Below are 14,593 nucleotides of genomic sequence, written 5' to 3'. Positions count from 1 at the left end.
GTTTGCAGATATCAGACTAACAGGAAGCTCGTCAGAGTTTAATCTCCTCCTTAAAATTGGTGGCTCTGGGCGTCTTCAGTGGAACCTGCTGTGGTTTAGTTTAAACGTACAAAAGAGACTTGACGCCTCACTTTAACACAGCTGAAGTTTTTCCCTTCAGGTTCATTAACCAAAGCCTCGCTGCGTTCAGTCGGCTCCTTTGTTTTCTCTGTGATGATGTCAGTTTCGTCATTAGTTTCATAATGTGCTGCTGAAATTTACATTGCCGTCCAACTCAACACTGTGGCTATCAGGCTGTGACCTCTGACCCCTCACACAGGAACTTCCTGTGATGATGCGTTCAAAGACCTCTGCTGAATCTACAGGTGGCTCACGTCACATCATCATCTTCACCCCCTGATGTGGTCAGACTACAATGTGCCACATGTTTAGAAAATAAAACACACGTGAAGCCAGACAGATGTTCAGGTGGTTTTTAATCTCTGTTAAACTTAAATCACATTTATTTTAAAAAACACAAAACCCCTGCATCAGAGGGAAATTCAGTTTTTAGTCTTTGTTTGGTCCTCAGTTCATCACCAGCAGCCTGGCCCTGCAGCAGGTCAAAGGTCAGGCTTTAGTGTTCTCATGAGTCCTGCAGGTCAAAGGTCAGGGTTCAGTGTTCCTCTGCAGTAAGCCATCAGCAGTCAATAATCAGAGGAAAGTCTTGTCGTTAATCCGGACCCTGGACATTCCACAGCAACGCCCCCCCGATCCCCGGGTCCCGGTCAGATCGGCATGGTCTTCCCGGTGACGGTCCTCCTGATGGCGGACGCCGCCATGCCCCCCATGAAGCGGATCCCGGCGCTGCCTCCGGGTAGCAGCGACACCAGGCAGCCGGCGATGACGGCGACCTGCAGGGCGGCGCCCAGGGCGGTCAGCACGGTGCTGTGGAGGCTCAGCGCCGCGTACAAGGTACCCCCGAGAGCACACAGGTACACGGCGGCTCCGGGGGAGGTAGGGAGGCCGGCGGCCAGCCTGCTGGGCCCGCGGAGCACCGCGGCGGCCGCAATGGCGAACACCGAGCCAAGCGACCAGAGTAGCGCGAACTTGCGGGCGTAGAGTAGCAGCAGCGGGGCATACAGCGCCGACAAACCGAAGCAGAGTGCGGAAAACGACACGCACACGCCGAAGGCCAGCAGCCGCTGGCGGCGGCTCATGCCCGGCAGGCAGGGATCCGGTTCGGCCGACCACGGCCACGACAAGCCGCCACTTCCGCCCGAGCTCTGTCCTGAAGTGCTGGCGGACCACGGGCTGGACCACCGGCCGAACCAGCTTCCCGGGACGGGCTCCGGGTCGCCCAGGTCCACCGCGGTGCTGGAGCCGGACTGGGAGATGGTCTTTGCGCCGCCGCCTTTGGACTGAGACAGGTACTCCTGGAGCTGTCGGTTCAGGTCTGCCATGACGGCCCGGCTAACAGGCTAACTGCTAGCATACAATACTTTTTCTTCTTCGCTGGTTGGTCTCCGAGTCTCCCTGCAGCTCGGCGAGCCGCGGCCTCCCGGAGGTCAGAAATAGAACTGCACCTGCCCGGAGGTCACCGGCAGAGGGAGACACGTGACGGCTTTGTGACGTCACCGGATCAAACCGAAGCAAAGGCCGGGAGTCCGAGAGAGAGAGAACGAAAATTAGATTTAAATAAATAAAATTAAACTGCGGTGAAAAGGGAATTTCCCCAGTGTGGGGGAAAGTTTATATAATCAAGTCAAACACTCTTATTTCAACATCAGTGAAGCCTTCAGGGCCATATCAGCAGCTGTCAATCAAACTGCTCTTAATGATAAATTCACACTCATTATGATGGTGTGTGTGTGTGTGTGTGTGTGCTGGAGTCTGATTTCTCCTCTTCAGTCACATGACTTAAGGAAGTTTTCAGCTGTTGTACTAAAATTAACCCTTCAGATGATTGGCTGAAGGACTGACACACACAGCCATCTAGGGTGTGTGTGTGTGTCACTCAGAGCAGCAGTCAGAGGACCACCGGGCAGCAGGTAACACACATGACACACATCTAAACCCATTTAAATACAACAGTCATGATTTATTTAACAAAAAGCCAAAACAGGAAGCAGTAGAGTCCATAACTGAGTTCTGTATCATGTGCTACTGCATACGTCTGTCATAAAAACGTCTGTACAGGTGACAGCAAACTGATGAAAGGACAACATCAAAGTGCAGCTCGCACCAGCAGGTGTGACGTCCGTGTGACGTCCGTGCTGTCGTCTGACTGCGTTGGCGAGAGTGAGAACAACAAGCGTAAACAGTCCGATCCCTCAGGAAGTAGCAGGGGTGGACTTTCTCACACGCCGCTCCTCTGTTTGGTTAAATAAATATGACTTCAGATTATTTCTTATTACATCCTGACATGTGACCCAGAATCCTTTAAACATCGGAACCAGCATCACACAGACACGCACACATACCTGCTAATCCAATCAGAATCCTTCTTGTATGGTCTGTTTGTTCTGTAACCTCACAGCAGCCATATTGCTAACAAGTTTTCCTGAAAGTATAAATGGGTCTGGGCTCTAATGAGCTAATAATACAGGCAGGTGAGTTTTAAAAACATCCTTCCCTCGTACAGGTGTTTGTTTGAGATCAGCCGTAAGCGTGTTTATTTTAACACGGAGACTATGGCGACTAACTCAGTGCTGTCCCTGCTGGACGTCAGAGGAACTGCAGCTGCTGGTGTTTTAGAGTTGGAGGCTGATGTCTGTGTTTCATTTGTGCTTCAATGGAGGTGTGAGTGCATTCACAGGTGTGCTGTTCTGTGATTGGCCAGTGCAGGCGTGAATTCACCGCTCTGAGCTGCAGTAACGTCTCTCTGTGTCTCCAGCAGATGGCGGTCTCTCAGATTACCCCCACCCTGTTTCTCAGTGGGGCCGACGCCCCTCTCAACGCAGGACTGGTGTTGAAGAAAGGCATCACTCTGATTGTCAATGCCACACTGAGCCACGCCTGCCCCGCCTACCCAGGGGTGGAGTGCCTGCGGGTCCCTGTCTCCGACCTGCCGAGCGCCCGCCTCGGGGATTACTTTGACTGGGTGGCTAAGCGTATCCATGGTAACTGTGGCGGCGGGACGCTGGTGCACTGTGCTGCCGGGATGAGCCGCTCTCCAGCACTGGTGATGGCGTACCTGATGCGCTACAGGGGCGTGACGCTGCGGCGGGCACACCACTGGGTCCAGGAGAGCCGGCCCTACATCCGGCTGAACGCCGGCTTTTGGGAGCAGCTGTTGCAGTACGAGAAGAGGCTGTACGGGAGGAACACCGTCAGGGTTGCCCCAGAGCCGCCACCCAGGACGCCGCCTGGGACACCGCGGCTGGCCAGGTCTCAGCAGCAGAGGGGCCTGCTAACACTGGTGCCCAGGTCACCGCTGATGTCACGTGCTCAGGTGACATCATCAGCAAACAGATCCAGGAGGGGATCCAAAACCATCAAAGTCTGAAATTCATACACCTGGATCCTCAGAGGGATCCCTGCGCACACCTCGGTCCCCGCACACACCTGGATCCCTACACACACCTGGATCCCCGCACACACCTGGATCCCTACACACACCTGGATCCCCGCACACACCTGGATCCCTACACACACCTGGATCCCCGCACACACCTGGATCCTTGCACACAACTGGAGCAGGTCTCTGAGCATGCTCAGTTCTTCTCACTTTCTGCCGGCCGGTTTCCCTCTTCATGTTTACATTTTCACTTCTCCTCACTCCTGACCAAGCTGACACATGGCCCCGGGCCCTGCTGAGCCCACCTCAGCACTACCAGCATTGACTATGTGTTGTTCTTGCTTTGAGTCTAATGATGATTCTGTTCAAATGTAAAAGTATGAAATAAATGTAATAAAAAACGTATAAGATTAGAAAAAACTATGCGTCCTCTTGTACTAACAAAAATAAAAACCCTCACAGAAGCACTGCGGGACTTTTTCCTGGCAGATGTTGGTTCTTATATCTCACAGGTACGGTGACACAAAGCACGTACAAAACAAAACAACAACAAAAAGCATCAGAAGACTTGGCGATACACCAGTACGAACATGTTTAAATAACATTTCTTCTGCCCTGTATTGTGTATATTTTCTTCTATTTTGACAAAGTGTTCTTGTTCTCAGGTACGCTGCATCCTGCCTGTCTACTTTACTGCATAACGAGGTGACTTTCCCACCTCTGGGGCGAGTATAGACCATCGTGTCCGATCTTGAATAATTTGAATTTGGCTTCAAACACACATCTGATCTTCTCTATCAAAGACTTCAACGAAAACTTCTCAGAATTTTTTGGCATCACATTTGTAAATTTCATGTTTTTTGTTTTTTTTATGTCTTTTTTGTTCCAGACGTCCCACAGCAGCAGGTCTGTGAGGAGGAGGAGGTTGTCTCTGAGCAGCAGCTCTGGAACCAGGAGAGGAGCTCCAGTGTGGAGGAACCAGAACCTCCACAGATTAAAGAGGAACAGGAGGAACTGTGCAGCAGTCAGGAGGGAGAGCAGCTGGGACTGAAGGAGGAGACGGATACCTTCATGGTGACTGCTGCTGAGGAAGGAGACCACAGTGAACCAGGAGGAGACGAGGAGCAGCTCCTCTCTCACAGCTCTGCTGGAGCTGAGAGCAGAGGCGAGGGAGCGAGCTCCATGACTGTATGCTGTATAATCTCTACACAAAATCTTTATTGCACATGTTTTTGTAATGATGAACGTGTCCCTTGTGTACGCAGGTTAACGTGTCCAGGCTGTTTCTAGATCATCTGTCGCTCTTCTGTTGAGACAGGAAGCAGCTCCTTTAGATTCCATGAATCATGTGAACAGCAGTATCACTGATTAACACGTGATCATTAGTCACATGTTTGTTTATCCGCCACAGGAACGTAGTTATCAACGCGTATCTACTTGAAGTAGTGTGACTCACACGAGCACTGATGACTCGACCTGTAACAGCTCTCACATACCACAGGTGGCGCTGTTCTATGTCACACATAGAACATGCAGCGGTATTTTGAACACGTGACAGATGTTGTGCTAGAACATTTAAAGAAGTTTAAGAGCGTGTTGTAGCTGAGTATATAGTGAAACATAAAAGTCGCCACTATGACCTTATATTGTGTCCATAACAAGTATGAACCGTTGACAAAGGGCAGCCCGGGCCGCGTCCCACTTACAGCTAACAATGTGGACCAAGCTCCTGCGATGTTTGCAGGGACCGAGTGACTGTAACAGAGAGCCAGACACTTTCAGTTTATGTAGCTCCAAATCAAGGGGCTTAATATTGTAAAGACCCTACAGTAATACACACTATACTTCCGAAGCACCCCCCCCCCCACTGGTGTCCCAAGAGACGCAGTCAGCTGGCTGGTTGGGCAAACTCTCAGGCACCACTGAATGTCTTTGACAGGCTAAAGAGCTCATCCACTGCTCCACGACCAGGACGAAAACCACAATTTTCACTAACAGACACACTCCCCTCTCCAGTACCCTGCCAGGGACTTTATCGGGGAGGTGGAGGAGTAGTTGGAGCACACTCTCCCGTCCCCTTTTTTAGAGCTCCTCTTGCCATCTGCCAATCCAGAGGCACCGCCCCACATCTCCACGTAATGTTGCAGAGACATGCCGGCCAGGACAGCCCTTCAACATCCACAGCTTTTAGGAACTTTCATCCAAACTAGGAGCCCTCTGCTCTGTGCATTGCAACTATGTCAGAGATCTCACCCTCAGGGATGGGCAAGTTAGCCCCTTCATCCCAGACTTCCACGACAGGAAGTGTGTCAGTGGGCTTAAGAAGGTCCACACAATATTCCTTCCCCTAAAAGACTAAGTAGCAATTGATATTAAAAGTAGCTATAGGTCCTCTCCAGCTATGAGTTAGCTGCTTTAAGATGTGAATTTGAGAGTTATACCAGCGAGGACGCTCTCGTTAAAGAAGTAAAATTATTAACAAGATGATCGACCTCTGTTGGAGTAGCGTTCAGATAGCTGCTCTGCTCTGTGCTGGTACAGGGCATTGAAGATGATTACAGTGGGTGGATTATATTCTTAAACTTAGTTACAGCGCTTTCAGAAAGACATCTACTGTGATAAAGTCTACTCTCCACTGCTGTGTAATCAATTATTGTAAATGTAAATGTTATCAGGAAATGATCAGACAGGAGAGGGATTTCAGGAAACACTGTTAAATGTTCAGTTTCTATGCCATATGTTAAAACAACATCTAGAGTGTGATTAAAGTGGTGGGTGGGTTCTTTTACATTTTGAGAGAAGCCAATTGAGTCTAATAACAGATTAAATGCCATGTTGAGGCTGTCATTTTTAGCATCTACATGGATGTTAAAATCACCCACAATAATTATTTTATCTGAGCTCAGAACTAAATCAGATAAAAAGTCTGAGAAATCAGACAGAAACTGTGTGTAAGGCCCAGGTGGACGATAGATGATAACAAGTAAGACTGGTTTCTGAGTTTTACAGCTGGGGTGGACGAGGCTAAGCATCAGGCTTTCAAATGAATTAAAAGTCTGTCTGGGTCTTTGGTTGATTAATAGGCTGGTGTGAAAAATTGCTGCCACATCTCCCCCTCGGCCTGTGCTTCGAGGTTTCTGGTAGTTAGAATGACTCGGGGGTGTTGATTCATTTAAACTAACATAATCATCCTGCTGCAACCAGGTTTCTGTAAGGCAGAGAAAATCGATTTGTCGATCAATTATTAAGTCATGTACTAACAGAGACTTGGAGGAGAGAGACCTAATATTTAATAATCCACATTTCACTGTTTTACTCTTTGGTTCAGATGTGGATACTGTACTGTTCTTTCTTTGTGATTTTTATGTTTAAGTTGTTTGTTGCTGGTTTTTAGTTTGTTTTTTGTCTGTTTGGGAGCTGACACAGTCTCTATGGAGATGGGTTTTTGGGGGGGTAGCAGGAGGAGAGAAGCTGCAGAGAGGCGTGTAAGACTGTAGCTCTGCTTCCTGGTCCCAACTCTGGATAGTCATATTTTGGGGGGTTTAATAAATTTGTCCATATTTCTAGAAATGAGAGCTGCTCCATCCAAAGTGGGATGGATGCCGTCTCTCCTAATAAGACCAGGTTTTCTCCAGAAGGTTTGCCAATTATCTATGAAGCCCACATCGTTTCTGGGACACCACTCAGACAGCCAGCAATTTAAGGAGAACATGCGGCTAAACATGTTACTCCTGGTCTGATTGGGGAGGGGACCAGAGAAAACTACAGAGTCCCACATTGTTTTGGCAGAGTTACACACCGATTCAATATTGATTTTAGTGACCTCCGATTGGCGTAACCGGGTGTCATTACTGTCAACGTGAATTATGATTTTACTGAATTTACGTTTACCCTTAGTCAGCAGTTTTAAATTTCCCTCAATGTCGCCTGCTCTGGCCCCTGGAAGACAGTTGACTATGGTTGCCGGTGTCTCTAGCTTCACATGTCTGAGAACAGAATCATCAATTACCAGAGTTTAGCATATGGCATAGAAACTGAACATTTAGTTTCCTGAAAACCCTCTCCTGTCTGATCATTTCCTGATAACATTTACATTTACAATAATTGATTACACAGCAGTGGAGAGTAGACTTTATCACAGTAGAAGTGTAGTGAAATCGCTGTAACTCAGTTTAAGAATATAATCCACCCACTGTTATCGTCTTCAATGCCCTGTACCAACACATAAGACATCATCATGTGAAACATGTTTGGTTCGTTTTTTTACCACTACCTTCTTCACGCCTTTTTAAATCCATCTGCTCTGTTTCTCAACCACAGGAGCCACTGTGACTGCAGTCTGCTGAGTCTGTTTGACAGAAACGGACTGCTTTCCAAGAGTTTCGATGGTCCATGGTCAGGAGTAACAGGGCTGAGCAGATCTTATGAAGAGCATTAAATCAGCTGCTGAGTGAAAGGATATTCCACTATAGATGCACTCCAAAATAAGATTAAAAAGACCCTGCAGGAACTCACTGTGCTCCTACTGTTTGTTTCCCAAGTTTGTGGACACAGCTCAGTTGGTACAACACATGAAAGGCAAAGAAAAACAACTTCAGAAGCTCCAAAAACTGCAAACAAAAAAATTTCCATTCTGAATCAATGCCCACACCACGAGAACATGAAGACACCACAACCAGCCAGGATGAGTGGGTGAAGAACTTGTCAGACAGGTGCTAGCCAGAGGAATCAATTTGGTCATGTCTGTACAAAAGCTGCCCACAATGGGCCACAACAGGGATTAATACATTAACATAACTCAGGATAACGTATACTTTATTGCTCTCCATGGGGAAATTCCTCTCTACATTTAACCCATTCACTCAGTGAAGCAGTGGGCAGCCATTGGGCGCCCAGGTTTCTGGTCATGGGGTCACCACTCTACCTACTGAGGATGAAGGTTTCGGCTACTCTCTCCAGTTCAAGAAATTCTGTGTAACCTCACAATGTAAGCAAAGAAGACCATAGGAGGAGGTAAACTGCTGTTCTAAACTCAACTGATTATCACACCAAAATTACTCCTCAGTGACAAAAACACCCATGAAACCATAAAACGAGATCCCACAAAAACAAAGTCATCAGTTACCTACAACAACTTCACTGACCCCCCTACATACCACCGTCTGTACCCAAGGCATCCACATGGGTACAGACCATCAAATGTCCGTAACTGGGAAGAAAACTGTGATTTTTTTTTAGCAGGAAACAGCTCTGAGGCATTGTGGGAGATTGAGTTAGTCAGGAAACAAGCTGTAGTCTCAAATGGATGTTTATTCTGTGAAAGCAACAGGAAAAGTCTGACTTTATGTTATTATCGAGCGGTCTGCTTCTGCGGCTGGTTCGGTAAATCTTCGTTGGAGCGTGACGAAACTCGCAGTTTAGGAATTTGTGAAATCTCTGCTTTCAGAAAATGTACTGTTCGCTCGGTTAGCTCGTGCTATCGAGGCTCTGATCTGCTTGTTTATGGACATTTCATGAAATTATGTGACCATTAACTGTTTGTTGTTTTCGCTCTTTGGTGTTCGTAGAAACAGTTTATACGAGCTTGTAGCTGAGATTCAGAGGTTCCTGTGGATGCCACACACGCCGGGACTTACACAGCTGTCCTCGGTGTACTCCTTTGGGTCCACTTTGCCTTCTTCTTTGTGGACTCCCAAAGATCCACAAAGGAGTCCCACTCAGACCTGCACACTGTTAGACCTCTGCCTCACTACCACATATTTTAAATACAGCGAGGGTTTCTACAAAAACGTGGCTGTGCCATGGGCTCATCGGTGTCACATATTGTAGCCAACATGGAGGAAGAACCACCTCAACAGGACAGGACTCAGCTGTTCATCTGCATCTAAAGGTCAAAGGTCACTCTTGAGGATGCCACCTACAATGCAGTCTCAGATCCTTCCCCTGCTCACATCAAGTGTTCTCAGCAGGTCACATGATAGGGTGAGGCAAGCTCTCTCAATGGTTTCTCAGCTGATAATGGCCCACACCCTTTTTCACACTTTCAATAGTGGGTCAGCGACCCTCTCACTGGGCTTTAAATACCTGGGACTCTCCACCAATTGGTTTTAGAACTGAAGAAGCTTCGTGGATGAAATGTAAAACTTAAAGAAGTCCACTCGCTTTCTCTCCAGCTCTGTTAGGCCTTTATCCAGGAGACTCTTGGAGAGAAAGGCAGGCAAGAACCTGCAGTCTGTAAAATTAAATGTTAAATAACCAGAAATTATAGAAGAAAACTTTATTTATACAGCTTTCACATCATGTTAACCACATTTTTTTCTAATTTGTTAGTATCACCTCCAAATCCTGAAACAACTTTAGGAAAGGTTAAAAAAAAAAGAATACAAATTTCCTACAGTTACAAATACTAACAAAACACACAGTGGAAGAAAGACTTTTCCACAAAGATGGAGTGATGAGGGAAAGAAGCAAAAACATTAAAATGGCAAATAAACTGCCTGTATTTGTATAGCGCTTTACTTAGTCCCTAATGACCCCAAAGCGCTTTACACATTCAGTCATCCACACATTCACACACTGGTGATGGCAGCTACATTGTAGCCACAACTGCCCTGGGGCGCACTGACAGAGGCGAGGCTGCCGGACACTGGCGCCACCGGGCCCTCTGACCACCACCAGTAGTCAACGGGTGAAGCGTCTTGCCCAAGGACACAACAACCGAGACTGTCAGAGCCGGGGCTCGAACTGGCAACCTTCCAATTACAAGACGAACTGCTAACTCTTGAGCCACGATCGCCCCACACATTAAAGTAAAAATAATAAAACTTCATGATAAAAACTGGAAGAGCTGCTTCATTTCAAGATAAAATATATTTAGGGACCTAGCACAAATATATCACAAACACATAAGAGAATGTTTGGTGAGATTAAACAAGTACGAAGGGACTATTTCAAAATTAAGACAAAAGACAAAGTAGGCATCAGATCAAGATAAACAGAGATTACGTAGAACTTACTGCGAGTGAACGGAAGACAAGATAAGAAGTACATTATTGTAGAGTCTACCTTACAATATAAAGCACCTTGAGGCGACTGTTGTGATTTGGCGCTATATAAATAAAATTGAATTGAATTGATGTTATTTGACAAACCACATATAATGTGACAAAGTAAAGGCACTTCTGAGCTCTCTCTACTCCACCTGTTACTGAAACATTATTTTTACTGACCGACAGAAGAACGCAGTCTTTCAAACGGACTACAACTTCTCAGCTGTGTGAGTTTTTGTGTGCCGAGACAAGTGACTTTTTTGACTAAAGTTTTTCCCACATATTTCACAATGATAAGGTTTCTCCCCAGTGTGGATTTTCTTGTGCGCACACAGAACACTGCTTTGACTGAAACTTTTCCCACATGTTTCACAAGAATATGGTTTCTCACCAGTGTGAGTTTTTTTGTGGCGAGACAAGTGACCAGCTTGACGAAAACTTTTCCCACAGATGTCACAATGATACGGCTTCTCGCCTGTGTGGGTTTTCTTGTGGAGATACAGAGCACTGCTTTGACCGAAACATTTCCTGCATATTTCACATGAATATGGTTTCTCGCCTGAGTGAGTGGTGATGTGGTAAGACAAACTATTTTTAGCACTGAAACTTTTCCCACATGTTTCACAACAATATGGTTTCTCTCCTGTGTGAGCGGTGATGTGACGAGCCAAACTGCGTTTTATACTGAAACGTTTCCCACATGTTTCACAACAATATGGTTTTTCACCTGTGTGGATTCTCATGTGCATAGACAAGTGATACCTTCTCACGAAAATTTTACGACATATTTTGCACACGTAGAGTTTCACATTGTTTTGGATCATGTGATGCTTCTTTCCCCGGGACATACTGAAAGTCTCATTACACTGGCTCACTGAAATTGGCAAGCTGAGCTGGTAAGTTTCCTTTCCCTGACGTCCCCTCTTTGGCTTTGACCCTGCATCTTCAGTTAACCCCGACCCTTCTTGCTTGCTCGTTTCTTGATCTCTGCTTTCAGTTTCAGGAGAGTCGTCAGAGAGGAGCTGCTCGCTATCTGTTTCTGAGTCGCTGTGGTCACTTTCCTCACAAGTAGCTGTTAGCATAAAGGTATTGGTCCCGTCCTCGAGCAAAAGTTGTCCTTGTGGTTCCTCCTGGCCCAGACTGGGGTTCCTCTCTGGATTACAGAACTGCTGCTCTTGGAGAACCTCCTTCACATTCTGGTGATGTGGGAGTTCTGAAATGACAAAAGTGATACAAGAAAAGAGTAAGTATACTCACAATTGTCTCCATTTTCATAAATGGTGATCCAGTTCCAGGTCTTGGGGGTGGGGGTGGTGGAGCCTGACCCAGCTGTCACTGGGGAGGTGTAGCTGTTACAGCCCACATAACAGTAAAGTGTTATCCGAGATGGGGTGTAACACAAAGTGAAAAAAAACTATTAACCACTGCATAGTTAACGTCAGTAAAACACAATTTATTTTACAATTAATGCAAATGAACCAATTAGGACCAAAATAAAACAGGGAAGCTCCAAGCATCAGGGTCTCTGTTAACCTAATGCACGAGCTCCGGCTCCTTCCCACCAAAGAGGTGACCTTCCATGTCCTAATAGCCAGCCTCGTTGGCTGGGGATCGGACCACCAAGGCCTTGACCCCCAACGACACACACCGAATGAAGGTGAAGCAGCAGTCCTACCAGGTCTGATTAGCTTGTGGAGCTGTGGAGACTTTGGTGATACTTGGTAAAGGTTTGGTTAGGCAGAGGAGCCAGACTCGCAATCATCCTCAAAGCACAGAGGGATCAGGATTCAGGGATAATGAAAACGTACTGAGTGCACCAGTGCTCCTCCTCAGACTCCTCGCAAATACGCGTATGTTACCTTACCTTGAGGTCAAGGTCACTGGGATTTTAGTAGGGATGGAAACTGATAAGCATTCCTTATCAATTTTCCTCGTTCCTTGTTAGCAGCATAATGCAGCTGTTTCTGTCCTGGAGCAGTCTCCCCTTTACCATCACGCTCTCATCTTTTTTCCTATAAAAATAAAAGTAAGGTTCCTGTCCACGCTGAGACCACGCCACTATTTTCCTCCTCCGACACACAAACTAATCAGCTGATCGTAGCGAGAGTGCAAGAACCTATAAGCGGGATCAATAGGTAGGCAGACTAATGATCCCAAGGAATTGCAGTACTGGGAACTGGTTCTTGATTAGCATCCCTAGATTTTAGCAGCTGGACCTACAGCATCAATTTGAAAATCCAACTTCCAGGCAAAGACCCTGTATATCCCTCAAGCTATCGTCCAATATCCCTTATTAATGTAGACCTTAAAATAATCTGCAAAGCTCTCTCAAAGAGATTAGAGAAAATAACCCCCCTTTTAATTCATCCTGACCAAACTGGTTTTAGAAAAAGTAGGCACTCATCAACAAATACACGTAGATTACTTAATTTAATAGACTACTCATGCAGTAAAAACACTGAAACCATAATATTTTCTTTAGATGCAGAAAAAGCATTTGACAGAGTTAACTGGAAATTTCTATTTGCAACTTTACATAAATTTGGTTTTGGATCCTCTTTCATAAACTGGTTAAAAATATTATATAACTCCCCAACAGCTTGTGTCAGAACAAATGACCAAACATCCTCCCGCTTCTCTCTTCTGAGGGGCACCAGACAGGGATGCCCACTCTCCCCTTCACTGTTTGCAATTTTTATTGAGCCATTAGCAGCAGCAATTAGACAGGCTACAACAATTAAGGGCATAAAATGTAAGAATATAGAACATAAAATCAGCCTTTATGCAGATGATGTGTTACTTTTTCTCCAAAACTCACAAACCAATATCTCTGGGGTAATTGCATTGATAAATTCCTTCTCAAGTGTCTCAGATTATTCAATTACCTGGTCGAAATCAACAGCTCTTCCGATTAATTGCTCCTTCCATAATTCTTCTCCTTCCCCACTGCAATGTGGAAATATTAAATATTTAGGTATTAATGTCTCTCCTAAACTTTCAGAATTAACTAAATTAAACCACATCCCACTTTTAAAGACAGTAGAAGGCGACCTGGCTAGATGGAAATCTTTACCCATATCACTCATGGGAAGGGTCGCCGCTATAAAAATGATGATCTTGCCAAAAATAAACTATTTATTTTCAATGATCCCAAATAAGCCATCACAAGATTGGTTCAGATCTCTAGACTCGTACATTTCTAAATTCCTTTGGAAAGATAAACCTCCACGTATCAGCTTAAAAACACTACAAAGGACCAAGGATAAAGGAGGATTAGATCTGCCTAACTTTAATCACTATTTTTTAGCCAACAGGCTTCAGTTCATCTCTAGATGGTTTAAACACACCCTCTTAGATGAACCTTGGATAGATGTAGAACAGGCACTATGTAATAACCTAGAAATTTCAGACCTACCATTTATCAGCTCAAACATCAAACGACATGAATGCTTTAAAAGCATCAATATTAGCTCTTCTCTGACAGCATGGTGGGAGTTTCTAAAAATGACAGAGTCTTCATTAATCCCATGCAAACGTACACCTATCTGGAACAACCCGGACATATTACAAAACAATAATATGATAAACTTTTCAGATTGGAGTTGCAAAGGAATTAAATACTTGGAACATATATTGGAAGGAACAGACTTTATTTCGTTTGACAGACTAGTTATACAATATGGGATCAACAAGAAACGATTTTTGGAATATCAACAAATTAAATCCATAGTAAAAAAGAAATTTAATCCCAGTGAAGCTGAATTACAAACACCACCAATTGTGGTACAATTTTTTAGTCTAAAACCCCCCAAATTATTGTCTAAAATATACAGAACACTTTCTAAAATAGATGAATCAATATCCCTTCCTATTGCAAAATGGGAAGCAGATTTATCGATCAGCTTAGACCCAAACCTTTGGTCTCAGATATGCTTAAAAACCTTTCAATGGATCAGAAATCCCAGTTTGCAATTAATACAATACAAAATATTACACAGAGTGCACTATACTGGTCATAGGATGTTCAAGATGGGCTATACGCCTT

The 14,593-nt window shown here is 45.3% G+C and overlaps 3 protein-coding genes across 4 annotated transcripts in view; 1 reads left to right on the top strand and 2 right to left on the bottom strand.

The window, feature by feature from the left end:
* Positions 1 to 459: 459 nt before the first annotated feature.
* On the bottom strand, positions 460 to 1,549 carry sft2d3 (SFT2 domain containing 3). The gene has a single exon (XM_084912317.1). It carries the CDS (start codon positions 1,440 to 1,442, stop codon positions 768 to 770), a length of 675 nt encoding a protein of 224 aa, XP_084768443.1. The 5' UTR covers positions 1,443 to 1,549; the 3' UTR covers positions 460 to 767.
* Positions 1,550 to 1,687: 138 nt separating this feature from the next.
* LOC146368698 (dual specificity protein phosphatase 18) lies at positions 1,688 to 4,664 on the top strand. The gene has a single exon (XM_084912323.1). It carries the CDS (start codon positions 2,879 to 2,881, stop codon positions 3,485 to 3,487), a length of 609 nt encoding a protein of 202 aa, XP_084768449.1. The 5' UTR covers positions 1,688 to 2,878; the 3' UTR covers positions 3,488 to 4,664.
* A 5,097-nt stretch (positions 4,665 to 9,761) lies between these two features.
* The window catches only part of LOC146368697 (uncharacterized), a 12,639-nt gene continuing 7,807 nt past the window's right edge, over positions 9,762 to 14,593 (bottom strand). The window contains exon 3 of one of the 2 annotated variants that reach the window (XM_084912222.1): positions 9,762 to 11,761. In XM_084912222.1, the coding sequence (XP_084768348.1) occupies positions 10,758 to 11,761 (1,004 nt within the window). In that variant the 3' untranslated portion in view covers positions 9,762 to 10,757. Of the gene's footprint in view, positions 11,762 to 13,420; positions 13,495 to 14,593 lie in introns of those variants that run through there. The other variant, XM_084912223.1, reaches the window with a different exon arrangement.

The sequence above is a fragment of the Perissodus microlepis genome, chromosome 18, assembly GCF_051167445.1.
Source record: "Perissodus microlepis isolate ML-2025 ecotype Zambia chromosome 18, ASM5116744v1, whole genome shotgun sequence".
In the NCBI taxonomy this organism is placed as follows: domain Eukaryota; kingdom Metazoa; phylum Chordata; class Actinopteri; order Cichliformes; family Cichlidae; genus Perissodus; species Perissodus microlepis.
The sequence above is the reverse complement of the archived record's forward strand: the minus strand, read 5'-3'. Positions and strand labels throughout refer to the sequence as shown.